This window comes from Drosophila erecta, unplaced genomic scaffold (genome assembly GCF_003286155.1).
Source record: "Drosophila erecta strain 14021-0224.00,06,07 unplaced genomic scaffold, DereRS2 tig00000092-arrow-pilon, whole genome shotgun sequence".
NCBI lineage: Eukaryota > Metazoa > Arthropoda > Insecta > Diptera > Drosophilidae > Drosophila > Drosophila erecta.
In genome coordinates, this window is record NW_020825207.1 from 14351738 (window position 1) to 14377764 (window position 26027).

Consider the following 26027-nt stretch of genomic DNA (forward strand, 5'->3'; position numbering starts at 1 on the left):
GATTTCATACACATATAGCAAATTCAATCAGCATTAGCAACAAATTGGGTGCGATCATCGTCTCTCTCTCAAAATTTAGCAGTACGGGCTCTATCCACTTAAGATTACCAATGGATCTTTATTATTTGCACGCAAGCTCTGATCGTAACGCAAATATCTAGTTCTAAATTAATTTGGAATAGGCTTTTCAACGGAATTGGGAACGCCATCTAACCACGGAACTCAACGCCTAGAGAAGAAATAAGAGCGTAAAACAAATGTATATTCACTTTAACCGCAATGCTTGATTTGCTAAAGTTTTTACTAAATATTGGAAACATTTGGGAATGACATCAGGTGGACACCCAACGTGGTTTAGTCTTTAAACGTACACTTAGATCGATTGTTATATAAACGAATGTAGCAAGCCCTTTGATCTTCGATCCTCAGTGACCTTAAATTTATACAAATCATGCAGTTCGATGGTGTCTCCAAGGCAAATACAAATAGATGCGTATAATATGTGCTTCCCTTGGCAAAAATATGACGCGCAGTTTTTAGTTATATTAAGTTATATAAACCGTATCGACACACGTGTATATATGATTTCTGGTTAAATAAATTCTGATTCTGTTGTTAGTGCGCAGACACGACAATTCGCTTCAGTTAAATAAGTTAATAGAATGGGTGCGTGGGTCTGTTTGTGTATAGTATAGGTTGCTCCACATTATCGACGCGCTTGGCCTTGCAGTTGCCCCCGAAATCTATTTATTGAGTGAGTCTGTGGGTGAATTCAGACCCGAGGATGTGTTGTTCTCGTCCAGGGCATCTGGGAAACTGGATACCGAACCCGAGCGGGATGTCACCTTAGTCTACAATGGAATAGAAAACCGAACAGATTGTAGTAGAGGTGCAGCAGCATTGTCGCAAGGAGTTCGTTGTGTAAGCAAGCAAATCAACCGAAGGATCCCAATTAGGAGTGCGTTTAGAGTGGGTGAGCCAGTGTGAAAGATGTGTGGTTAGTGTTAGTTAGTTAGTTAGACGGGAACCAAAACAGAATCGCAACAGTATGAGAGATGTGTAAAGACAGATATATAATAAAATAGTAGTTACCGCATGAGATTGGCACATAAAATTGTTGTGTTCATAGCTTACTTTAACGTTCTCGTAGGCAGAGCCCACCGAAGCCTCGATAGAACGCATCGATTCGGAGTTTTTCATTTGCGACAGTTTCGACGAAATGCCACTGGTGATGCTGCCAAACACCGAGGCGGTCTTCTCGCCCGTGGACTTTAGCACCGACTCAGTGCGTTGGTATCTAGGGAAGAGTGCAAACAATTCCAGCATTAGTTACTCATCTGGGCAGTTCTCTCAATACACAAAGTGGGCAAACGTAGGTGCTTTAGTTACAAACAGGCGAGAGTAGGTTATTGTGTTAGGGGAAGTGGCGTGAAACACGGCGTTAGTCCGGGAACTCCAAAAGAACCCAATAAATTGCAGCCTGAACCCAATTACTTACAGTGGTGCCTCGTACACCGTTTTAGTAAACGTGCCCACACTCTGCTCCACCGATTGGTAACTAAATAAATACACGTTTCAGCGTTTTAACATGAATTCAAAACAAAAGGCATGGTTAGAAATTAAAACTTGGCTAGTCGGGTTAATTGCCCAGCAGAAGTACGCGCGGTTCACAAACTTACACAGTGCTCTCCTTGAGGTTCTTAAGGCCCTGGTTCATGTCGTCCGTCACCTCCTTCCAGACGGTGATGCCCAGCTTGCGCTTGAGATCGGAGGCATGGCGCGTCTTAGAGGCTAGGACGGTTCGCAGCGTGTTGATCTCTTCCTCAACGCGGGCGAGCTCCTGGATTTAAGGATAGGATTTAGTGTTTCAGCTGGGTAATCAAATTATGATCATCTTACCTGACTCCACTCGGCCCGACGCTGCTCCTTTTCCTCGACGGAAAGCGCAGCGAACTCGGCGGCAATTTCTGCGGATGCCACAGAATTAGCTGGAGATGCTGGCTCCGACAGGTTGGCTGTATTATCTGAACATGAAATAAGAACGCATTAAGTATTTGTAATTCTAAAAGTGAACCTAAAAACTGGGGTGCTGTGTGGGGACTGGAGCTTAATTTGAATGTTGTCTGCGGCAGTGTTTAAGTACCTCCTTTGAAAGCAACTTCCTCAAAGACTTTGTCATAGGCTGAATACACCGAATTCAGTTGTATATACATATGTACAATTTGCAAAGACATGAGTTGGTTAATCGGTTAGAACTGGGTTTTGGTTAATACTCACAAACTGGCGAGGCGAAAGGCAGGCGAAGGAGAAAGAAACAGAGAAGTTAGTCTGGTTAGTCATGGTTGAAAGTGGATAGCGAAACTTATGAAAGCCCCAGAACAAAGGCCCAACCTAAGCCCCCAAATTTGGTACCTCTACTTCTATGCCCAATGTTGAGGAATCTCTTGTAGTTATCACTGTTCGATATTTTGGCCAGATACGGTTTGGAGAAGTCTATGAACGTGACCTTAACGTCGCGCATGGTTCGCTTGGCAAAGAACTTCAACCGGAAGCGTTTGGCCATCGAAGATGATGGTGCTTGATTGGCCAACTTGGCGCCAATGAAGTCCGCCTCCACTGCCTGCAGTTCCAGGCTGTTGGTATAGTCTGAATCCACATCGTAGAATATCTGGTCTAACGTCAGATTACGCAGGTATAGCTCAGCTTCGCTCTCCTCCTGCCCATCTTCATACCAGTCCAAGACGGCTTCGGTAGTTTCCAGATCCAGCGACGGTGTGCTGGTGAGATCATCGATGCCAGGCAGATAGGAGTCTTCAATGAACTCCAGGCTATTCGGTTCCGATTCGCTCATTCTGTGGCAATAGCGGCGCTCTCTTTCATCTTTGGCAGCAACTTTCTATTTTGAACGTGGCAGCTGCTGGCGCAGGAGGAGCATGCTGTCTTGGCCCAATCCTAAGCGGGTATCACGTTTCCACGGTCAGCAGCGAGCACATTTTCTTGGCCCTGCTTTCAGCTGAGCTTTCAGTTCTTGCCCCTCCGCGTTCCACATAAATTCCCCTCCCCATGCGATCGCAGCGGGTTTGTGGTTCTTCTGTTTCTGTTTCGGTTTCAGTTTCGTTTTCGCTCTCGGTTCTGGGCCTGCTTCCACGCTCTTCTACAGCCAAATGGCAACTGACTCGATCTCGGCTTAGAAATTGGTAGATGTGGATTGGTGGGCCGCTTGGCTTCGCTTGCTGATGATTCGTGTCAGCACGAAAGACGAGAAATGCCACAAAAAGAGCGCTAAACAAAAGGGGCAACAACAGACAGCAGCAGCAGCAACCAGCAGTACTACGGTAGAGCTTGACTAAAAGTCACAGTTACGAAAAGATATCAGCTCTATAGCAATGAACTTTAAAAAGGTGGTAGGAAGACTTAATTTAATTTATAAATGAATAACTATAAAAAAGGTATAAAGTTTGATAAGGCACTGCAGAAATATATTTCCTTAACTGGCAGATAAAATATTATTTATTTAGAGCAACTGCGCATAACTGTATTGTTGGAGGCAAGCGAAAAGGAGGTTGTCAGCCTTCATAATTTCGCTTCTTGCTAAATAGTAATTACCAGTCTAGATCTTTTCCAATCTTTCCCAGCTTCCTACGATCATCAGGCACTGTATGAGCACAAAGCCACTGTGCCACATTGATGGTCCCTATATGTATGTACTTATATATACATATGCCTATATGTGAATTAGGTCTGGTTTGCTGCGAGTTCTTGCTGCTCAAAGGGGCCTGTTGTTGTGGCAGGCCCAATCCAATCGAGAAGTCAACAAGTGGACGCCAATTACTGAACGATTTCGATGTGGAAACAGAGCTCCGGACAATGGCGATAAGGCCGGTGGGAGGAGGCGTTTCCCTATGGTATGCATATCATCGACGCCCTGCGGATGTTGCGCTATTTCCAGCCACGTATGCATGGACGTCGGAATGGCAAAATGCAATGTTTACGCCAGTGTCTTGAATGCCACAACAGCCACCATATATGTATATATTGCCATCCATGGCATGTCGAAGAACTCCCACGGTATTCCGGCAGTTGGAAAGCCTTTCACCCTACGCAAATCGGAACTATGACTCATCTGCCGATTCCCAGCGCACCAAGGTTAACTCATTGTGTATTCTGGCCCCCAAACTGTTTGCAAAGCCACTGCTGAATCAGTGTCCTACGATAATAATGGTGCCTAATTGCACGAAAGGTGTTAGGTGTCCCAATCCACCCAGGTCACAAGAGCCCACGAAAACATGTGCCGCTGCATTGTAATTGCAAGGATGCACTGCATCCGTATGCCACACACTTACGGTCCTCCATTGCGGCGTAGTCTCCGGAAGTCTGCGTCAATTTTGTTAACTATTTCGATGCCAACTGCACGCACTTGTCGCTAAAGTTTTAAGTTGAAAATAATTTTTTGTTTCCCTTGCTAAGCTATCGATGGCAGCCTAAATAAATCGAAGAAATGCCACTATCGATATGAGCTTTCGGCCAGCAATTTCACGCCGAGTGCACATATCTACATACACAAAATAATAAAAACACGTGAACAAATATTTAATGCGTTATAAATGTTAAGACAACCGCAATATGTAAAACTTTACTCATTTAAACTCTCATTTTCCTTATCGATAGTACCACAACCAAACTTGTTGCCGCTCGGTAAGAAACTTAATAACATATCGCTGCTGTGACACCACTAGGCAGAGCTGCCAGATCGCGCCTTTATTCAAACAGAAGTTTCGGTTTAAAACTTTTGTATTTCAAAAGAAATAAGACATACGGTTGTATCTGTTATATCTGGTTGAAAAATTATAGTAAAAAATCGAATCGTGAGTGAAAATATCTTGTTTTGCAGACGGCAATTGCCATTTGGCTGTCGTCTCGTACATTTGATTTTGTCCGTTAATATAGGAAAATATATACATTTTATATAGTTGTATTCTTTACGTTCTTAGAATTACTAATGCAGTTGTTGTAAATATGTATGTATATTTTTAAAAATTTACAATATCAGGTCTGTTATTCTTGGTGTTATCATACTCTTTTTTTTAACAGAAGCAATCCAAATACTAAACAAAAGTGAAACAAAAGGAAAACGTTGCAAAAAAAGATCCGATTTGTTTACGTTTTTTATTGATTTTATATGGTTTTTTGTTTTTTTTTTATTGAATAGTAATAGTAAAAAATTAAAAAAATTTCTTATACTTTGTGTTTCAACTGTCGGATATTTCGCGGTGTAGAGTTGAGAAAACTGAAAAACCATCACCCGATACTCGTACAAAGTACTGGAAGAGTTCCAAATCTTTTACTTGCTTTTTGATATTTTTTACACCGCGACGCAAAGAAAATTATTTAGGAGAAAAACATAAGTCGAAAACAATTTAATATAAATCAAGGGGATTGCACAAAATTAAAATGTCGATACTCATTTTGAAATGTGAACAGAGTCGGTGTTTGTTTTTCGGGTTCTGTATCATGGCTGTGTGTATGAGAGAAGGCAGAAATCTGGAGGATTAGGGAGCAGGAGCAGGCGACTGGGAAATATAGTTAATAGATGTAAGTAAGGTGTATATTTACTGTTTAAATAAATCGCCATCTCCACTTCCACTCTCGGCCCGCAACGTAAGAAACGTTTTTACAATACAATCAACGTTCATTTAACATTTACTTTCGCATAAATCATAATAATCACTTAATTGGGAAGGGGGTAAATGGAAATTCCAAATACGAAAAATATGAGTATGGTATAATCAAAACGGGGGAGATAGAAGGTAAATGTAATTAATTAACATTTTATGCTTACAATTACTTTCGTTCTTGAACGTTTTTCGCTAGTCAGTTTTAATTCAATTAACAAACCATTTGCTGAACTTTCTGCTTACTTTTAGGGAGCTTCAACTAATTAGAATATTATTTGTTGCAATGAAGAATGGTTATATAAAAAGAAATTGGCAATTAAGTGTTTTATGTATAAAGTGGCCGGGGTTTGGCCAACACATCGGGGAACGGAACTGGGGGCGTGAGTCAATTGTCTGTTTCGATTCTCGTATTCTATATGTTGTATAAATGCAATTTCATATGTGTGAGCATGTGTATGTGTCGTTGTGTGTGAGGGTTTTATGTTTGGTTTTTGTGTTTGATTGATCCTGTATCAAATCATACAAAAATAGTTGCTTGCTTTGTTATTCTCGTTTTCTATTAACCTGCACAAATTGCGTTGTAGAAAAGCTCCTGGGAGACAACCTATACCGTTATTTTTGACACTAGTTTTCGACTAAAGAGATGTCCGCATGACTGCCGCTGCTCTGCCGCTCACTGCCCGATAATCCAGTTCCAGTTCCAGCTCCTTGTCCATCTCCAGCTCCGATCCCCGGCGCACCCCGACTTGTAGTATTGCTGCTACTGCTGGCGATCGGGACACTCGGCCCGATGCACTTAGTTCTTGGGGCCCCACACTGAGGTGATCGGCGCGGAGGCCACCGGAGCCCCGCCAGCAGCGAAGTGCGGGAAGTCCTCCTGCGACTGAGTGTTGGGCGCGGTCAGGTTTTTGGCCTGCTTCTGCTTCTCCCACGGTGCGTCTTTGATGACGAATCCGTTCTCGGTGGCACCTCCGACGCCGGATCCTGAACTAGTTAGGAAGGCACCAATCGTCTGCGGCGGTAGCGCCGCGTTCTCCAAGAACTCACTCCCGTAGTCCTCAGCTATGCCTAACAGCAACTCCTTGACGGTTTCAACGTCTTCTATCTTGCCAAAGATGGTCACAGAGTTAGTTTGCTGGTCGGCCGGTGGGAACTTGATGTTCACCTGATTGCATTAAGGGGTTTATTATTAGTTAAAAATTAAAGCTATCTAGTAATATCATGAATGCAAATTAAATATTCCGGCGAACATACCTGATAATCCTCCATGATCTTGCGAATGTAGCGTCGACGCTGACCAATGATGTGGGGGTGGATGCATTTATCGATCTCAATAACTTCGCGATGAAGGGAATCGGCGTCACCAACAATCTCCAGGATGGCATCGCGAGCTGCCTCCGCATTGGCCTGGTAGCCGGTGATAGAGATGATGCGGTCATTGGGTTCATTCCGCTTAGGCAGCGAAATGTTGACGTCGTGATCGGCACGCAGCTTGTTAATCACAGCGCCATGACGACCAATGAGCTTCGAGTGGAACTCCGTATCTACGTCCACCTGGACAACAAAGGAGCGGAGCTCACGATCGGCCCTATCAGCCTCGTAATCCACAATCATTTGCTTCAGCGCTTCGCGGGCTTCGGCGACGCGAGCGGGCGTACCGCAGACCTTGATCACATCCGACTTTAGCTCACTAGACGGGAGCTCCACGTGCACATCGTGCTTGGACATAAACTGACGAACATTGGCACCACGTGGTCCGATGATGGTACGATGGAGGTCGAAAGGCACCGACAACTCCTCTTCGATGGGGATAAGATCAAGAAGAGCCTGCTTGGCGGCCTCACACTTCTCAATACTTCCCGTGATTCGAATAACATCGCACTGACGAACTGGCTCCTGCTCGGCTTCCTTCTCGGCTTGCTGCTCTCCTTCCTGGCCTTCCTCACCTCCATTCTCGCCGCTGCCTCCGTTGGTCAAAACCTCGACGGGTTCGGTGGCATCACGATCAGGGAACTTGATCTGCACATCGAACTCGAAGGTGACTTGTTGAACCTTAAAGCCACGTGCGCCCATAATGGTGCGATGATGCCGCTGAGGAATCACCACCTCGATGGTGACCTGCGCTTCCAGATCGGCGACGATCTCCTCGATGCGCTGGCGGGCCGCTTCGATACAGTCCTTGGCACCCTTGATCGTCACCTTATCGGAGTTGGTACCGACACGGGGGAAAGAGATCATCACGCCACCGCACTCCTCGGAAATGCGGTGCAGGATGAAGCCACGCTTGGCCACAAAGTGCTTGTGGTGTTTGGGATCGACAGACACCTCACCTTCGGTTACTTCGTCGCACTCCTTGATGATCGCCTCCAGCTTCTCACGGGCCTTGTTCACGCTGTCTTCCTTGCCAATTATGGTGATCACCTCCTTGTCAGTATCGTCGTTTGAGGGGAAGATAATGCGGGCACCAGTGGCATCGCGAATCTGACGGATAGAAGCGCCATTCTTGCCGATCAGGAACTTGTGATGCTGCTGCTTGGCGCGCACTTCGGCGGTAAAGGAAGCCAACTGCCGTTCGTTGGTCAGCTCCAACAGCTGACCCTTAGCCTTCTCCACATCGTCCTTGGGACCGCGAATAGTCACCTGAATTTAATTAAGAACCTTTAATAACACATCTTGTTCTAGTAATCGTACTACACAAACCTTATCGCTCTTGGAGTCGCTATTGGGGAACTTGATAGACACACCACCGCATTCCTCCATGATCGAGGAGATGAGTTTGCCGCCAGCGCCGATGATTGAGTGGTAGTACTTGGGCGGGATTTGCACCTCCTCAGTAACAATGTCGGAAAGCTCGTTCTGAATCTTTTGGATACGTTCCTTGGCCTCGAGCACGTTCTCCTTCTTGCCGGTGATGACGATCACTTCGTTGGTGTCACCCTCGGCAGGCAGATCAATTTTGGTCTGGGTCTCATCACGGATCTTCTTGATGTTAGCGCCACCCTTGCCGATAATGAATTTGTGGAACTGCTTAAAGATGGGCACCTCGATAATGTGCGAGGATTCCTGGATCTCCTTGACCAGTTTGAGCAGATCCTTGTGGCACTTGTCCACATCTTCCTTTGGACCGCGGAGCTTTACAATATCGGTGTTCTCCTGGGGCGTTGGTATCGTGATTGTAACCTGACGGTAGCGGTCCTTCACCTCGCGAATCTTCTCGCCCTTAGCTCCGATAATGGAACGATGGAGACGGCGGTCGATAATCACATCCTTCGATTTTTCGTTTTCCAGTTTGTCGATTTTTTCTTGTAATTCAAGCTGTGCCTGCCGTACTCCCTCCTTGGGTCCCTCGATACGGATGTTGTTTTGGCCCTCACGCTCCTCGAAGTTAATGTTAACCTTCAGCTCATCCTTCAGGCGATTCACATTGGCTCCAGCCTTACCGATAATGTGCTTGTAGTACGAAGGATTAACAGTCATGACCTCGAACGTGAAGTTCTCCTCGTAGTTGTTGATGATTTCGGACAAGTAGGCTACAGCCCTGTCAACGTTCTCGGGATCTCCCTCTAGCTTGATCTTGTCCTCCAGGCAATTTACGTTCACGTTAGGGCAGTCCTCCTCCAGCTGCTTCATGTTGGCGCCCTTGCGACCGATCACATACTTGTGGATCCAGTGCGGTGCATTGATCTCCACAGATTTCACCGAGTTAGACTTTTGATAGACAACGGTTAGGGCATTTCCCAAGGCCACCTGCGGTCCACGCAGAGTGATCGTCTCCGAGGGGGAGTCGTTGGGCGGCATCTCCACAGACACACCGGTCAACTGCAGAATCTCGGCGATGGTGGAGCCCTTGGGACCGATGACATAGCGGTGCTTCGGCTTAGCTACCTCCACACTGACCGTAGAGCACTTCTTTTCCATATCCTTGAAGATAGCCTCCACCTTGGCCTTAGCCGCTGCGACCGCGTCCTTCTCGCCCGAGATGATGATCTCATCCTTCTGAACCTGCTGCGGCGGCACGTTAATCCTAGCGCCAGTCTCCTCCTGCAGCTTATTAAGGTTCTCGCTGTAGGGGCCCACGATGAAGGGATGGTAAACTTTGGGCACCGTGATGCGATCCGACGACTTCTTGTACTGCTCGGCTGACAGCTGACGGATCTCCTGCTCGGCCTGGGCAATACCCTCCTTTGTTCCGGCAATCGTGATGAACTCGCTCTCATCGCCCTGGCTTGGGATGTTAATGCGCGTCGCAGTAACTCGCTCGAGTTCACGCAGACGTTGGCCACCCTTGCCGAGGATGACGCGGAAATGCTCCCGAGGAACGGTCACCTGCCGACTGGCCTGCGTGGAGAAGCCCATAAGAATCTTACGGCGGGCATCGAGCAGCTCGCTCTGCTTGCCCTTAATGAGGAAGGTCAGCGACTGGTTCTTGCCGCTCACAATCTCGATCTGGGCTCCTGTCTCCTTGGTGATCTGCTGGCAAATTCGCTTCGACTCGCCCTCGCCGAACTTCTCCGACTCCGTGGACTTGCGCTCCTTGCAGGGCACATGCACAATCTTTTAAAAAAAATTACATCGTTTAATATATGAAATCCATAGAACCAGAACCAAATCAATATGGAATGTCATTTCCGATCTTACGTGCGTTTTTTGGGAGCTCGTCACACGAGCTAGCGTCGAACCAGAAGCTCCGGATTGCGATTGAGCCGAGGTGTTGGCCGGCAGGGCCGGAAACAGGTCGTCGTAGCTAAAGGCGGGTGTGGCGTTGCCAGTTCCGCCGCTAGTGGTGCTAGTGGGCGTGGCCACCAAAGTGGGCGACGATGGTTGCTGCTCATTGGCCACCTGCTCTTGGCCATTGATGAGAGCGATGGGCTGCTGCTCGATGGTAGTTGCTACAGGATGATTTTGGTTAGTAATTCGTTGGTGATATCTAAGCATCGAAGAACTCACCGTTGTTAGTTTCCTCCATCACTGCTGCTGCTTGCATTACTTAAAAAAAGAGAAAAGTCCTTTTTCGTTCCAAGTCGTTTACAGTACACTGAAATTGAACAGTAGAATATACATATCTTATCAAGTGCACAAAACGTTTACAACATATTGGATCCTATTAAAGAACCTTGTTTATCAGACACGATAAAGCAAGCAGCCAGGAACGAAAAGTTTCTAGGGGATTATCGAAGTGCTGGTCGATCAATCAAAGAACAAATAGCTAAATGGCATTTCTTTTTTGGCAAACACGGATTAATGTAGGCCCGTTTAGCTTCAATTTTCATCTCTCCCTTTTGTCAGCGGCCCGCAGACCTACCAAAATCGCAGAAAGTTGATAAGTGCGACCCCCGAAGACCCGCATTTAGCTGCCACCAACTGATAAGGAACTACGTACGTACACATATTATGACCGCTTGGCTACAGTAAACAAATTAGTAGAAAGATAATTCATTGGATATGCAGCGTGAATTATGTAAAGACAATCAAAGAATTGGACTAGGTCAAAGTTTGGTTACTATTTCTTATACTTTCTTATACAAAAATTAGTACGCATTGGTATTTGTATGTGGTTAAAAGAAATTTTCAATAATTTTGAGTGCAGAAGGGCAAAATCATTCTGGGAGACCTTATTGCATGGGACCCCACTGTAAACAGTGCGTGTCTAAAGGGGGTGCGGTGCGTCAAATGGATTTTCTAGCGCTGATAAACCAAAATAGAGTCGCTTTTCAGACCGACTTTCTGCACCAGAGCCCGAAACTAAGGCCACGTAGTGCTTGGATCAACAAGATGAGTGCCCGACTCGACTCTCTGCTTTTCGGTGTTGATAAGTTGACGCAGCCAATGGGCCACGCAGGCAGATTCCGGGACTGAGTGATAACTATCGGCCGTTCTGGCTGATAAGCTCTGTAGCTCGATTGCCACAAAAATGTTGTGGTACGTACACACACACACACTCACACACAAATACGCGTCCAAAAATTTAGGCAGCTATCAGTCGGATTTCGATTGGGTGAAAGGTTGGGAACTGGCGAATGAGAAAGAGAGATCTCAACCGAAGAGCAGCAGAGACCATGCACTTGTTCGACCAAAGCTGTTTTCTAAATCAATGCCCAACGAGTTTTCGTAGCCTACATTTTCCTCTCCACCGAAAGAACAACAAGATATGGCTGTCTCTCTATTAAGTGTATCTTTGTATATGTGGACAGAGACGGTGGCAGGATATCTATAAAGGGGTAATGTTACCTTTAAATCATACTTAAATGCATTTATATATTGCAGAAAACAATGAGCAGGGAAATTGTTACCAGATCATTATCACTGACTCTTAATAATAATTCATTTTACATTTACAATACATTCCAGTCAACTCAGTTGCTGTAGGAGTTATAAGTCCTAAAAAACCCCTTGTCGACGCCCATGTGGGCGCTCATGAAAAATGTGTCAAAAGAAGAGAAATGAAGAGCGCGAGAGCGACAGGCACAGGAACAGGGAGCGGAGAGAGCTTGACGAAGTAACTTAACGGAGCAGGGGACCAGCTCTATATAAAACCGGATGATAGCCGGCAACTACAACAAAAACGATCGAGTGCCCGTGGTGTATATGCATGTGAGTGTACTGTGCCTGTGTGCCTGCACATTTCTGTGTCGCTCTTTTGCTTCTTCGGGAATGCGGTAGTGTGTGTGTTGCCACCTTTCGAGAAGGCACAGGTAAAAAACGAAAACAAGCAACATACCTACATACATGGCAAATACCTATATAGCATACCATCGTTCATACGTTCGTATGTGACGCCTGCAGCGACGCTGACGTCGACAAATGAAGACAAAGCACAAAAACAATGCGCTAAAGTTCAGCTTTAAACCCAAAAAAAAAGAACAACAAAAAAATATACAAAATTGGTATGCACATATCGGATGGATTCTTGTTTCTGTAATTTCGATACAAAGATCCCAAAGACTAAAAAAAAGAAAATCTTGACGTAGTCATTTTTAGGCATGAAACCGTTAGCTTGGGTGTTGTGTTTTTCTTTTTTTTTTTGGGCAAAACACTTGTGTAAAATGTTAAACTATGCAAATTAACCCTAGGCAAAGGTTGTTCAACTTACGGTACTGTAAAATCCAAAAAATCCGGCCTAGTTTACTCTCCTTTGACCAAATCCAGTTTGATAACTTGGGTGTCTGCTGGAAAAGCCGAAAAACAATTGCTTGAAATTAATGCAATTAGCGGATGCAGAAGATCGTGGCATCACCAGGATGGATGCCCTACAAAGCATTTGGTCGGTCATTCTGCGTTATGCACATCCCCAATAGAAAGTCTAATGTTATTTGTCGTAGAGAGCGCGTTGTTGCAGAGAGAACGGTGAAGGGGGAGGCCAGCATATGCGGGCCACTTATTGGACAATTGTTTTTGTGGCAGCGGCGGCAGCAAAATTGGAGCAGCGCGTTGGCGTGTTTGTGTGCGTGCGTCTGTGTGTGTGAGAGTATGGAAATGCGGAAATCAGTGCCGTATGCTCCCCAGGTGAAAGGTTGTGTGGATCCTCTTTTCCGGCGCGGGGCGGGGCCTCAACTCTGCCTCCCCCCTTTCGGAAAATAGGAAAGTTAATGTAAAAAAAAGACAGCACGCGCGCCTTCCAATCGGACAAATATGCTTATATATGCACGCACACAAGTATGCACGGGATTTTACGTGCCTCTGTGTGCGTGTGGGTCGTCGACGTCGCCGACTTTTGTGACTGTGTGGGTGAGCGCGAGTGCGCCGCCCGTGTGTATTATCAACCATTGAAAAACACGTTGTTTTTCGCCGACCGCAACACAAATTTGAAGAAAATTAGCGGCCCGATTTTTTTTTTCATCGTTTTTTTCATATTTGCCACTGCTGCCTCTTCTTCTGCTGGCTCTACCGTCACCGCCCCGCCGCTGCCGGCCCTTTATAACTGTAAATCCGTGCACTCGCTTTCGCTCGCCGCAACTTATGTAATTCCGGCTGCAATTACACCGCCGCGCGGATCACCGGTCAATGAGAGTTGATTTTCGCACTGGAATCTTGGTAAATTCACACCCAGACTTTCTGTTGGAAGGCAGAACGCACGGACGCGGAACTCAACGTTACCGACTCCAAGTAAAATGTGAATGAACAAGAGCGAACGTGGCAAATAGAGATGGGCGATAGGCCACAGCGGGTGCAGGGTTGTCGCTGATTCCAATCGCTGGCGAACTATCAAATCGAACTATCGACTGTTGGGGCTAAATACCATGGCCGTCTTTTGGGGATATTCGAAAACTAATTTAATAAATATAACATATTGTAATGTACATATTCTAGCAAAAACCAGACTCAGATACACAGAAAACCGAACACCAGTTTTCGGAGGTGATAATCGTTATTAAACGCTTCTAACAGGTTTTCTTTATATGAAAATTAAAAATGATTAACAAACTAAATAAAAATGTTGAAGTGTTACATGTTGCTCTATTGAAATTAATTTTATTAATCAGATGGCAAAGACATGAAATGCTTTTCAATTGACTTCTTTAATAGAGCAAGAAATTTTTGTTGTAATTGAAATATCGCATATTATCAGCCGTCGGCTAGGGTTATCGATAGTCAGTTCCAGCTTCGGCCTACCACCACTAAATTGAAAAAGAGCAAAGAATCACAAAGGCAAAAAACTCCCCAATCTGTGGAATTTCCGGAAGCGAGATCACATTCAAAGCTACCAGTTATCAGCGAGCAGCATGTCGAAGCTCAGGAACCTGTTGCCCACAATCTTTGGCGGGAAGGAGGCACAGAATCCGAAAACCGTGGAGGGACGTCTGGAAAAGGACGCAGCTCTTGTGGACGAAAACGAATCAGATAACAACAACAGCGGAGCCCTGGCGCTGCCCTCTTCCGCTGGTACGCCCACAGCCTCCGCGGATTTGACCGAATCCGTGCTGCGTGAGCTCAGCGATCCCAATTACAATTCAATGGATGTGGTGCAGTCCGCCAATATTCCGGGCACCCTCAGCAACGCCCAGACGAACAACACAATGAACGTACACAGCGCCCAGCAACAGGTGGTCATGAACTTCTCAAATGCCAGTAATCTGCACTTCGGCTCCGTCTACAACTTTAACCAGAGTTTGAGCGCCTGCAGCTCGCGAAAGGGAAGTACAAGTGCCACAGAGGAGTCGGTCGCCTCCCCAGAGGGCAAGCCGCGACCAAGTGCGGCCCGCAAAACGACAAGCATTGTGGCCATGATGCAGTCACAAGAGGAGCCGGATATGCGTTTGCTCGACGTGGTTTCCACGCACTTGGGCGAGGGCTGGAAACAGGTGATGCGTGATCTGGGCCAGTCGGAAGGACAGATCGACCAGGCCATAATCGATCACCAGATGCATGGCAATATCAGAGAGGTAAGCCTCCTGAAGTTTAAATCTTGAAGCAACCCAGAGAACGGAAATCACTTGAAATCATAACTCGTAAACCCCGTACTCAAATTAATATGCTAAACAACAGACTACGTCGAGATGATTGTGACGCATCAGACTAATTTGAACTATTTACTTTTATGACTCAAGTAACACTATCACTGTTAGATTTCCTGCTTTTAAAATTCTCAAATAATATAAATTAGCTTACTTTAATTTTAGCTATTTCTTTTATATAATACTGATAGTGCTTCCACTTGTTAGTTTGATTAGATTGCACGTTGTGTTTAAATGTTACAACTCTGTTGTTAGAGTACTAGACCATTTTGATGAAACTTTAGAAATAGAATCATAGCGTGCCTAAAATCAGAAAATTACCACATGCTTTGTTTCTACAGGTGATTTACCAGCTATTGCTCCAGTGGGTTCGAAGCTCGGAGAACGGTGTGGCCACCGTTGGACGACTTACTACGCTGCTGTGGGAGTCCCAGCATCGTGACTGCGTACAGCGCATGAAACTGGTTTGGAAGGCACTGGAGAAGCGCAAGACAAATAGCTAGCCAGTGAGTGGGATTTAAAAGCAAAGATTCCAGAAAGAAAACGATGCATTCGAAGTAGCCTCTTGATGTCCAAGCCAGCCGGAAGGTGACAACTGGAAATGTTTTACTCACCAACTTTTGATAAATTTACAGCGGCCTTTGACGGACGGCATCAAGTGTTAGAGAGATGAGACCATCAGGGGATATGTGTGCAATATTTGATTATAAATCCAACCTATCGAATAAGTGCGTAGCATTGCATTCATTGTTATTATTGCAGTTTAATCTTTAAGTTGTGATATTTGTGCCGAAAAAAAGAACCAGCACTTTGAGCTGGAATATGAAAGCATTTTTGTAAAGATTATACAAATAGAAGCTTTATTGTTACGTAATCAGAACACAATTCATTTGTAACCTTTAAGCCAGCTGGAGTGCACAATCACACAATCTTTGTGATCTTCGAGCTAAACATGTCGACCAACATCTGTGCGCCGTTGCCGTTGAGCGACTGGTAATTGGGCTGTGCGGCCATCCTGTCTAGCCAGCCGTTCAGCTTGGGATAGCGCTTGGCATCGATAGGGGCCAAGCCCACTAGGCTAGAGACGGACGAAACTATACTGTAGTCTGCGATGGTTATGCCCGTTCCGCAGAGATAAGGCTGATTAGCGATGAACGCTTCCAGAAAGTCATAGGCCTCGTAGATGGCGTCAATCTTTGAGCGCGGCACCTCTGTCTCGTTTTTGTAGAACAATGGAAGGGCAATGTTCCGGATGCAGCCCTGGAACAACACACCCGACTCAAAGTGCAACCGTTGATCAACAAGGGCGCGTTTGAAGTAATCCTTGGGATACAGGTCATCATTCTTGGCATAGCGCCTAACAAGGTAAGCGCAAATGGCGTGACTCTCCCAGATGAACTTGCCATCGTCCTCCAGCACGGGCACCGTGTGCTGCGGATTCTTCAGGCTGAACTCCTTTGTCTTGTGCTCACCGGCCAGCAGGTTCACAAGCTTATACTCATACTGAAGGCCCAGGGCGTCAAGGGTCAGTTTGCAGGCCCGCACCGGCGGACTAGGCTCCAAACCGTACAGTACTAATTTTCCCATCGCTATCAGGTGTGCGTCCGCTCGCCTTGGCTGTCGATTTGAAACTAAACCTGCTCCGACTATCGCAATTAACGATCGGGCAACGATCAGTTCATTTTATTCCAATTTATATACGCTACTTGAGTATTCCAAGCTTTCTCACTGATAATTGCTTTCCTTCTGATTGACATTATATTTCTTTTGGATATATTGAATGTGTAATGCTGTGTAATTGAAATAGAAAAACTTGTCTATTTTCAGATAATTAGATTATCTTTATTGACGCTTTCTACTGAGCCACTCCATGGTCTGTTAAGTGTTTTGGTTCTCATGCCTTATCATATTTTGTTTAAGTGTTGTGGAAAATTCTTCCACTTGACCTATTCGATCTGTCTCCTTACAGCAGAACAATGTTAAGATTTTTAAAACTGCTTATAATCGAAATCATAAGATATTATTATATTAAAAATAATTTTCCACTAGTTATTTTTATGACAGAATAGTTGAGATATTCGGTTGCATGACTTGTGTAATTAAGGTGCTAATATCATGTTAGCCCTGTGTAATTTTTAGGAAAGCTTTTGGAATTTTTGTGCTTTTGCGTGAGTTTATTTTACTGGGGAAATAAAACTATTATTAATGAATAAGCTAAAAGCATATAATTAATCAATAAAAATGTTTTCTGTTCGCCATTTTTCTAGAGCTTCAAAGCTAAGATATTTCGCATTTGATTTCTTTGTGCTCTTGGCCAATTACAATTATATATTACATTATATACAATTATATATATTATTTTACATTGTATAGAAGGAGCCCAGGAGCCCAGCTTGCAAGCTGAATTATTGGTAAACTAATTGTACTTAACAATGTACTTAATAACTAAAAACAGAAAACAAAAGTCTTCTGCATGATCATGTGTACGCCATGTTGCCTTATATGAGTTTGTAGAAATGTTTTTATTATATATCTTAATTCAGCTTAAGGAATATTCAATTCGCTATATATGAAGCAGGAAATATTAAGTTGAGAAGGTAAAATTGAATTTCTTGAGTAGGGCCACCAAATCGCGGGCACCTTTGCCACATGCCTCCTCGTAATAAGGTAGTTCCTCAATCCTCTTGATCCACGCAGTTGTTTTGGCATATTTCACTGGATCGATGTCCACGAATACCGCCAGTGCGGTGATCGATGTGATGAGGCTAAAGTCCGCTATGGTCAGTTGATCTCCGGCAATGAAATTATGTCCGGTAAGGAAAGTCTCCACAAAGTCGTAGATCTCTATGACGGCATCGTAACGCTCCTTGGGAATCGTGGTCTGGCCGGACGCAAAGAGTGGCTTGGTGATGCCTCTCAGTCCGTTGACAAAGACCACTCCGGACTCGAAGTGCAATCGCTGATCCACCACAGCCCGCTGGAGCAGATCCTTCGGATAAAGAGTGTCACTCTGGCCATACTTGGACACCAGATAAGCGCTGATTGCATGTGAGTCCCAGATGAAGTGGCCATCGTCCTCCAAAGTGGGCACCGTGTGCTGCGGATTCTTTCGCAAGAACTCAGGCGAAAGGGTCTCCTTGGCCCGGGTATTTATTTTGACGTATTCGTAGGGAATACCGAGGGCGCCCAAGGTCAATTTGGCGGCCCGAACTGGAGGACTAGCCTCTGTTCCGTACAAAATCAACTTGGACATATTGCCTCCAAGAGGTTGGCTCTATTACTAAAAGTGGAAGGTGAAGAGGCACCGTATTTATTTGATTTTGAAAGAGAGCGTTGAAGAGGCCCTTTTCGCTAGAGAGTTGATAAAAATGGTAATGGGGCTCTTCTGTTGCCTATATATTTTCAATTTTATTGTTTACAGTACTGTAAGAAATACTTAAGAACATAATTAAAAAATACATAATTTACAATTATTTATAAAGTGATTTTTTAGTAACAGCATAATATGATTCACTTTGATGCGAAAGTGAAGTTAGTCTGCCTGATGATGGAACCAAATGCACGAGCTCCATTGCCATTGGCCTCCTCGTAGTAGGTAAGCTGCTGTAGTCTCTTGATCCAGGCAGCAATCCGGGGGTATTTGCCCGCGTCCACCTGCACAAAGGCCTCCAGCGAGGACACAGTTGAGATGATACTGAAGTCCGCAATCGTAAGCTGGCTGCCGGCGACGCAGTCATTTCCAGCAAGGAAGGTCTCCAAGAAGTCATAGACCTCTGTAATCGCATCGTAACGCTCCTTGGGAATCGATTGCCGACCAGCAAAAAGTGGCTTCGTAATGCTCCTCAGTGCGTTGGCGAATATCACCCCAGACTCGAAGTGCAATCGCTGATCCACCACAGCGCGCTGGAGGAGATCTTTCGGATAGAGACTGTCTGTCCTGCCGTACTTGGACACCAGATAGGCAATGATGGCATGTGAGTCCCAGATGTAATGTCCATCGTCCTCCAACACGGGCACCGTGTGCTGGGGGTTCTTCTTCAGAAACTCCTCAGAGACGTTCTCATCGGCCAGAGTGTTTACCACCACGAATTCGTAGGGAACACCCAGGGCAGCCAAGGTCAATTTGGCCGCTCGAACTGGCGGACTTGCCTCCATGCCGTACAGGATTAGCTTGGGCATCTTGTCGCTGGCAGGTGTCTTCCATTACTAAACGCAAGCATCGAAGAGATACTATATTTATTGGATTTTTAAAGAGAGTGATCAAGAGAAGCGAGAGCAGTAGATAAGAAAACTAGTTTTCTATTTTTACCTCCCCTTTTCTATTGATTTGTGTCCAAGTCAATAATTTATTTCACCACAAAAATGTGCGTTACTAGCACGTTTTCTTAACAATTCTTTATTGTGACTGTATTTGGTGTGAAAGATACATATCAGTTGTCGAATGTGAAGTTAGTCTTCTTGAAAATGGCCACCAACTGGCGGACGCCCTTGCCATTGGCGTCCTCGTAGTAAGGTAGCTGTTCCAGCTTTTTGATCCAAGCACCTATCCTGGGATACTTGGCCGTATCCAAGGACACAAAGGCCTCAATGGAGGACACAGATGAAAGGAGACTGAAGTCCGCAATGGTCAGTTGATTTCCAGCGATGTAATCGTGTCCCTTGAGAAAGGTTTCTACGAAGTCATAGATCTCGATAATGGCATCGTATCGCTCCTTGGGTACCTTCGTCTGTCCCTGGAAGAGAACTAATTTGGAAATGGTCCTTATGCCATTGGCAAAGACCACTCCGGACTCAAAGTGCAGTCGCTGATCCACAACTGCCCGCTGGAGAGGATCTTTCGGGTATAGGGCATCGGAATCAGCATATTTGGAGACCAAATAGGCCATGATGGCATGCGAGTCCCAGATGTAATGACCGTCATCCTCCAGGGTGGGCACCGTATGCTGCGGATTCTTCTCCAGGTATTCCGGAGAAAGTTGGGCACGAGCCACAATGTCAACGTTTACATAGTCGTACGTTAGGTTTAGAGCGGCCAAAGTCAGTTTTACAGCGCGAACTGGGGGACTGGGGTCCAAGCCGTATAAGGTCAATTTAACCATCTTGTCGCAGTGGGGCCTCTTTTCAAACTGACCCGTAACTGATGTAGAACTCATATTATAAGACTTGGGATCAGCGCAAGAGAACATTTAAGAGAGATTCGTTTACCAGATTTACGAAATTTACTGCACTTTACAAGTCAATAATGAAATGTATGCATGTGATGATATGTATAAACATGCATACTCGTATATCTTTGTCATACGACTTCACATTTTGAATAACCTACTCTTTTGCACTCCCTTATTTATATTCCTTTTTATGTTTATTTTTAACCTATCCCAACATCTAGAGGTAATAAAACTGATTAAAAGGCTTTTAGCGAGAACATATGAGAGCACCCTATGAATCACATAGAGAGAAAGACAACAAGTTTTCTTTGATAACCGCTTATCACATGTGAAAATGAGTAAAATGCAAGTCATGATGACAGAGGCGAATAAAATGGAAAGCCCTCGATAATTTTTGTTGCCGGCAAAGGTATACATATATATCTATGTATGTATATGTACATATGCATGATATAATAAGTTCTCTTTATACTTAGAACACATTTTATTCTCTTGTTACTTGAATGGAACTAAGTTCACTTGTTTACTACACCGATATTTTTCTCTTAGATAAAAAGTATAGAGCTAACGAAACCCATTTTATTTCATAAAATTTTATTACAGTTTCAAAGCCCTATGATGCAAAAGTGAAGTTGGTGGACTTTAGAATGGCCCCCAATTCCCGGGCTCCTTTCGCATTGGCCTCCTCGTAGTAAGGCAGCTGCTCCAATCGCTTGACCCATTCACTGATCCTGGGGTATTTCACCCGATCGATGTCCACGAACGCCACCAGGGAGGTAATTGACGAGATCAGGCTAAAGTCGGCAATGGTGAGCCGATCCCCAGCAATGTAATCATGTCCAGCGAGGAAGGTCTCCACAAAGTCATAGATCTCGACAATGGCATCGTAGCGTTCCTTGGGTATCGTTTTCAGGCCATTAAAGAACAGCGGCTTGGTGATGGCCTTAATGCCATTGGCGAAAACCACTCCTGTCTCGAAATGCAGCCGCTGATCCACCACAGCTCGCTGGAGCAGATCTCTGGGGTACAGGGTATCCGAATCGGCATATTTGGACACCAGATACGCGATGATGGCATGCGAGTCCCAAATGCAGTGGCCATCATCTTCCAGCGTCGGCACCGTGTGCTCTGGATTCTTTTTCAGATATTCCGCAGAAAACTGTTCCCGACCCGAGATATTAACATTTACGAACTCATAGGGCAGCTGGAGGGCAGCCAGAGTAAGTTTAACGGCACGGACTGGCGGACTGGGATCCACACCATATAGGGTTAACTTACCCATGTTTGCACACTGAGTTATGGTGCTCTACTGATTCTTGGGATCGGAAGCGTACACATTTTATTGCCAAATTGAAATGAAAAGAGCACGGCTAAGAGACATTCCTAAGAGTATTTCTGTTCATAAACTTGTTCTGTTATACACTTGTTGGTCCTTTTAGAGTGGATTAGAGGATAACAAGTGTTTTCATGAAACTTTGAAATGATTTAAAACTACAAATTTCATAAGTACTGCTCTGCTCAAATTATGCAATCAATATATACCGGTTCGTCGAACCCTAATCAAAACAATCTATAATTGAGTCACTGATAGTTCCCATGCGGTTGTTGATAACAACCCATCAAGTTTCTTTGCCAGGAATCGAGTAAACAAGAAAGTCATGCTTACAACTATTGACAATCGCTCCATAAAATTGCTATTTGCCCCTAATGAGCACACAACTTCTTTGGAAAAATAAGGGCAGTATTCCATTTTTCATTTCCTTTGAAAATGAATTGCATTTTTCTTGAAACAATTCGTTTAAGGGGTGCTTTGCATAATTTATTTGATACATGCCAACATAAAAGATAGGAAAAGCTATTTCGATTGCGAATATTGATTTTGTGATAGCAAAACTGGGTCATTTCCAATTAAAATGTGAAGCCATTTACTGCAGAAATCAAGAGTGGCCCTTAGGCAACTATAGTGAAGTTTTTGGAGCGCAAGAGCTGCACAAACTGGGCAGCTCCCTTGCCATTGGCCTCCTCGTAGTAGGGCAGCTCCTTGAGCCTCTCCAGCCAGGCGGCAATCTTGGGGTACTTGGCCTGGTCCAGCTCCAGAAAAACGCCAATCGAGGTGATGGTCGACACGATGCTGAAATCCGCTATGGTCAGCTGATCGCCGGCCACGTAGTCGTGGTCATCGAGAAAGGTCTCTACGAAATCATAGACCTGCTGGACATGAGCCACCTGATCGCGGGGCAACGTGGACTCGCCGTTGAAGAGCACCGGACGGGTGAGTCTCCTTAGTGCGGACTCGAAGATGACACCCGACTCGAAGTGCATCAGTTGGTCCACTTTGGCACGCTGCAGCAGATCCTTGGGATAAAGCTCATCGCTCGCCGCGTACTTTTCCACCAGGTAGGCCATGATGGCATGCGAGTCCCAGATGCAGTCATCATCGTCCTGCATCAACGGCACCGTGTGCTGCGGATTCTTCTTCGAGAAGTCCTCGCTAAAGTTCTCCTTCTCGAACAGATTGACGAACACGAACTCAAAGGGCAGATCCAGAGCCTTCAGGGTGAGCAGACAGGCCCGGGTGGGCGGACTGGCGTCCAGGCCGTATAGCGAGATCTTACCCATTCTCCAGCGAACTTACAAGTGAGTGGTCGGTGCGGCGCCAGGACGAATATATAGCTATCTGCTGGCCCTGGGAACCTGCCAGGCTGTCAATGGATTTTTAATCAGGTCCGCCCATCCCCAACCAACTATACAAGCGAAGTCCGAGAAGCCACGCACCCTGGGAACACATTTTCCAAAATTAAATTATTTACACTTAAATTGCAGCAATGAGTTAGCGTTAAAATAATGACATTGAACCACATGGCATAGTAGTATAGATATAGATATACTTTATAGATCATGCTTCATACATTTTCTTCGAGTGTGGACAATGCCAAACGTTTGTCAACAACTTTCTTTAATTAGCAGAGAATTAAAAATTGATGCAGCAACGCACTCGGTAATTGTGGGAAAGGCTGCTTATAGAAGGGTCAGCTGGTCCTTCAGCAAGTCCAGGTACTTCCTGGCCCCCATCCCGTTGGCTTCCTCGTAGTAGGGCAACTCCTGGAGGCGCTTCAACCAGGCAGTAACCTTCGGATACTTCTCCGCCTCCAGGGGCACAACAGCCGGCAGAGATGAGGCCGTGGCGGCACAGCAGAAATCCGCAACGGTGAGAGTGTCCCCGGTTATGTAGGGATTGTCCCCCAGGAAGGTCTCCAAGTGGCCATAGCCATCCCTCACATTGTCGGCCTTCTCACGCGAAATCTCCGTGACATTATTGTTGAAGTAAGGAGCACAGATGTTTCGCAGCGCCATGAACAAGGCACTGGCATCGAAGTACAGGCGCTGATCCACCTGTGCCCGCTTCACCAGATCCTTGGGATAGAGCTCATCCGTCTGGCCATACTTGCCCACCAGGTAGCAAACAATGGCATGTGAGTCCCACACGAGGACCCCATTATCATCCAGCAGCGGAATGGTGTGCTGGGGATTCTTCTTGAGAAACTCCGCCGTGCGATGCTCTCCTGCCAGCAGATCGACCTCCTTGAACTCATACTCCAATTCCAGGGCTCGCAAGGTCAGCTGGCAGGATCTCACTGGGGGACTAATGTCCAATCCGTACAGCACAATACCAGACATGATCCAACTCAAACAGTTGTGTTAGCGCAATGATACTGACTCCAGCGACTTGCAAAGTGAGTATTTATACCTTTTAGGGCATCGCCTCCAACTCCAACTCAAACTCCAACTCCAACTACTTCCAAAGAACTTAAAACGATCCTGGTTGTGCTGCAGTCCAAAGTACTATTCCCTTCTAGGAAAACACCTTGAGCGTTTCTGAAACAACAAGCCCTTTCCGTAAATATATCGTGTTCTATTGGCTACACTGAGGAAAACTCTCTTTATATAACCCTTTATATATGATGAGATCAAATTCGGGATCGGTTGGCCTCCTCGCAGTAGAACATCGTAGACGAGAGCACAGCGATGATGTGAAAATTAGCAATGGTTAGATATTTTCCAGCCATAAAGTCATTTCTTTGCAGGAACTATACGATTCCGTAAATAATGAGTTTTCCCATTTTCCAGTTTGTTATTTGCTTTTCCTGCTGTAAGTTGAGCTCTTGCTCTTTGAAATGCCTGACCATTGTAGGGCTTTTATAGCTGGGGAGCTCTCTTAAATTAAGAGAGTTTTGCTGTGCTGTAATGACCCGGCAGTAAACACAAAACCAATTATATGACATCAGCCCATATTTCGATTTGGGTGCTCTTTAAATAAGCAATCAGAGGTCTCTGACGTAAGAGAGCTTTATTGACGATTTTCGTTTCAAAGCTCTTAGCACCTGCTCTTTCTACAGTCCTAAAGGTTAATGATTAGATGACGATTATAGCCAAAGTACTAAACCTAATGATTCACGTACGCTTGACCTTTTAGTTATTGGTATAAGCCGGGTCCTGTAAGATGAAGACTTAATGAGGATCGAACGAATTCCAATATTTTAAATGATCTGCTGGGGCAGCTTTAGTTTAACATATTGTACTGAATAATAACAAATAACAAAAAAATCGATTACAAAGTTGATTAAAAACCCATCAATCCTATGCACACTACATATATACTGTATATTGTGATCCATATATCATATCTGCCGCCATATCTAACGCAGTAATCGAGAAATAAAACCCAAAAAGTGTATTAATCGACAAAAAAACCAGTAGTTTCTCTTATCGATTTACTCAAAACAAGTTTGTAGTGATAGCAGGAAAAATTGTCGTACAAAAGTCAAGTGGTTATGGCTTGGTTTTTTACTTATTTATTTTTGTCTATACTAAAGTGTTGTCTATCTTAAGCAATAGTAAAGTTCTTGCTCTTGATGAGCGCGATGATTGGGGCTGAACGAGCGCCATTCGCTTCCTCGTAGTATGGCAGCTCCTTGATGCGCTTGATCCAGGCAGCCAGATCGGGATATTTGGTGGCATCCACTGGCAGGAACACCAGAAGGCCTGTCAGGACGGCGATGATGTGGAAATCGGCAATGGTCAGGCTATCGCCGGCGAGATAATTGCCCTTATCTAGGAACAGATTGAGCGACTTGTAGACACCCTCCAGGTCATCGATCCTCGCGCGGGGAATCTCCGTCTTGTTCTGCCAGAAGAGCGGAAAGGTGATGGCCCTTCCTGTCGAGGTGACCACACTGGAGTCGTAGTGCAGACGCTGATCGACAATGGCTCGCTTCTTCAGATCCTTGGGGTAAAGAGAATCACTCCTGCCGTACTTGCTCACCAGGTAAGAGTTAATGGCATGGCTGTCGGACAGGTAGAAGCCATTGTCATCCAGGGCGGGCACGGTGTGCAGGGGATTGATCTTGAGGAACTCAGGCTTCAGGTGCTCCTTCTCCATCAGATTGACGATCTTGTAGTCAAAGTCCAAGCCCAAGGCCCTCAGGGTGAGCAGCACCGAGCGGACCGGGGGACTTCCGTCGATTCCGTAAAGCGTTAGTTTTCCCATGGCTGTATTGGGCTGTAAGGCGATTGGCTAGTAACTGCTTATTGACTGTCCAAGCCTGGGGCTTTATATAGCCCCCAGGTGGTGCTCTTCACTTAAGAGAGCTTTGCAACTCTGTGATGACTCTGCAGTTTAGCAAACTGAATGTTTGGCACCCGCATAGCTCTTAGCAGTCGTATACGTAATA

The 26027-nt window shown here is 45.3% G+C and overlaps 10 protein-coding genes across 28 annotated transcripts; 1 reads left to right on the forward strand and 9 right to left on the reverse strand.

Moving 5' to 3' along the window:
• Window positions 1–262: 262 nt before the first annotated feature.
• On the reverse strand, window positions 263–4530 carry LOC6547155 (tumor protein D52). 14 transcript variants are annotated; one of them, XM_015156639.2, is made up of 8 exons: window positions 4344–4530; window positions 2278–2280; window positions 2144–2182; window positions 1900–2024; window positions 1680–1840; window positions 1499–1558; window positions 1093–1297; window positions 263–851 (listed from the first exon to the last, which is right to left on the reverse strand). In XM_015156639.2, the coding sequence occupies exons 1-8, from the start codon at window positions 4351–4353 to the stop codon at window positions 744–746; spliced, it is 711 nt and encodes a 236-aa protein (XP_015012125.1). In that variant the 5' UTR covers window positions 4354–4530; the 3' UTR covers window positions 263–743. The 14 variants fall into 14 exon arrangements, with proteins under 14 accessions (XP_015012125.1, XP_026836994.1, XP_015012123.1 ...); XM_026981193.1 differs by lacking the exon at window positions 2144–2182 and having other exon boundaries at window positions 4344–4529; XM_015156637.2 differs by lacking the exon at window positions 1499–1558 and having other exon boundaries at window positions 1135–1297; window positions 4344–4528.
• Window positions 4531–5325: 795 nt separating this feature from the next.
• Window positions 5326–13868, reverse strand: LOC6546583 (vigilin). 6 transcript variants are annotated; one of them, XM_001974646.3, is made up of 7 exons: window positions 13770–13868; window positions 12766–12841; window positions 10623–10710; window positions 10314–10564; window positions 8376–10229; window positions 6930–8315; window positions 5326–6840 (listed from the first exon to the last, which is right to left on the reverse strand). In XM_001974646.3, exons 3-7 carry the CDS (start codon window positions 10657–10659, stop codon window positions 6472–6474), a joined length of 3897 nt encoding a protein of 1298 aa, XP_001974682.1. In that variant the 5' UTR covers window positions 10660–10710; window positions 12766–12841; window positions 13770–13868; the 3' UTR covers window positions 5326–6471. The 6 variants fall into 6 exon arrangements, with proteins under 6 accessions (XP_001974682.1, XP_026836989.1, XP_026836993.1 ...); XM_026981188.1 differs by having other exon boundaries at window positions 12766–12838; window positions 13770–13861; XM_026981192.1 differs by having other exon boundaries at window positions 12766–12838; window positions 13719–13821.
• A 373-nt stretch (window positions 13869–14241) lies between these two features.
• Window positions 14242–15999, forward strand: LOC6546582 (protein immune deficiency). The gene is made up of 2 exons (XM_001974645.3): window positions 14242–15055; window positions 15469–15999. Exons 1-2 carry the CDS (start codon window positions 14396–14398, stop codon window positions 15628–15630), a joined length of 822 nt encoding a protein of 273 aa, XP_001974681.1. The 5' UTR covers window positions 14242–14395; the 3' UTR covers window positions 15631–15999.
• LOC6546581 (glutathione S-transferase 1) lies at window positions 15965–16789 on the reverse strand. The gene has a single exon (XM_001974644.3). The coding sequence runs from the start codon at window positions 16712–16714 to the stop codon at window positions 16049–16051; it is 666 nt and encodes a 221-aa protein (XP_001974680.1). The 5' UTR covers window positions 16715–16789; the 3' UTR covers window positions 15965–16048.
• Window positions 16790–17054: 265 nt separating this feature from the next.
• LOC6546580 (glutathione S-transferase 1) lies at window positions 17055–18413 on the reverse strand. The gene has a single exon (XM_001974643.3). The coding sequence runs from the start codon at window positions 18378–18380 to the stop codon at window positions 17712–17714; it is 669 nt and encodes a 222-aa protein (XP_001974679.1). The 5' UTR covers window positions 18381–18413; the 3' UTR covers window positions 17055–17711.
• A 190-nt stretch (window positions 18414–18603) lies between these two features.
• LOC6546579 (glutathione S-transferase 1) lies at window positions 18604–19332 on the reverse strand. The gene has a single exon (XM_001974642.3). The coding sequence runs from the start codon at window positions 19304–19306 to the stop codon at window positions 18638–18640; it is 669 nt and encodes a 222-aa protein (XP_001974678.1). The 5' UTR covers window positions 19307–19332; the 3' UTR covers window positions 18604–18637.
• A 140-nt stretch (window positions 19333–19472) lies between these two features.
• On the reverse strand, window positions 19473–20279 carry LOC6546578 (glutathione S-transferase 1). Its single transcript, XM_001974641.3, has one exon. It carries the CDS (start codon window positions 20224–20226, stop codon window positions 19558–19560), a length of 669 nt encoding a protein of 222 aa, XP_001974677.2. The 5' UTR covers window positions 20227–20279; the 3' UTR covers window positions 19473–19557.
• A 614-nt stretch (window positions 20280–20893) lies between these two features.
• On the reverse strand, window positions 20894–22954 carry LOC6546577. Its single transcript, XM_001974640.3, has 2 exons — window positions 22249–22954; window positions 20894–21601 (listed from the first exon to the last, which is right to left on the reverse strand). Exons 1-2 carry the CDS (start codon window positions 22912–22914, stop codon window positions 20909–20911), a joined length of 1359 nt encoding a protein of 452 aa, XP_001974676.2. The 5' UTR covers window positions 22915–22954; the 3' UTR covers window positions 20894–20908.
• A 201-nt stretch (window positions 22955–23155) lies between these two features.
• On the reverse strand, window positions 23156–24045 carry LOC6546575 (glutathione S-transferase 1). Its single transcript, XM_001974638.3, has one exon. It carries the CDS (start codon window positions 23971–23973, stop codon window positions 23314–23316), a length of 660 nt encoding a protein of 219 aa, XP_001974674.1. The 5' UTR covers window positions 23974–24045; the 3' UTR covers window positions 23156–23313.
• Window positions 24046–25126: 1081 nt separating this feature from the next.
• LOC6546574 (glutathione S-transferase 1-1) lies at window positions 25127–25878 on the reverse strand. The gene has a single exon (XM_001974637.3). The coding sequence runs from the start codon at window positions 25841–25843 to the stop codon at window positions 25181–25183; it is 663 nt and encodes a 220-aa protein (XP_001974673.1). The 5' UTR covers window positions 25844–25878; the 3' UTR covers window positions 25127–25180.
• Between the last annotated feature and the right edge of the window lie 149 nt (window positions 25879–26027).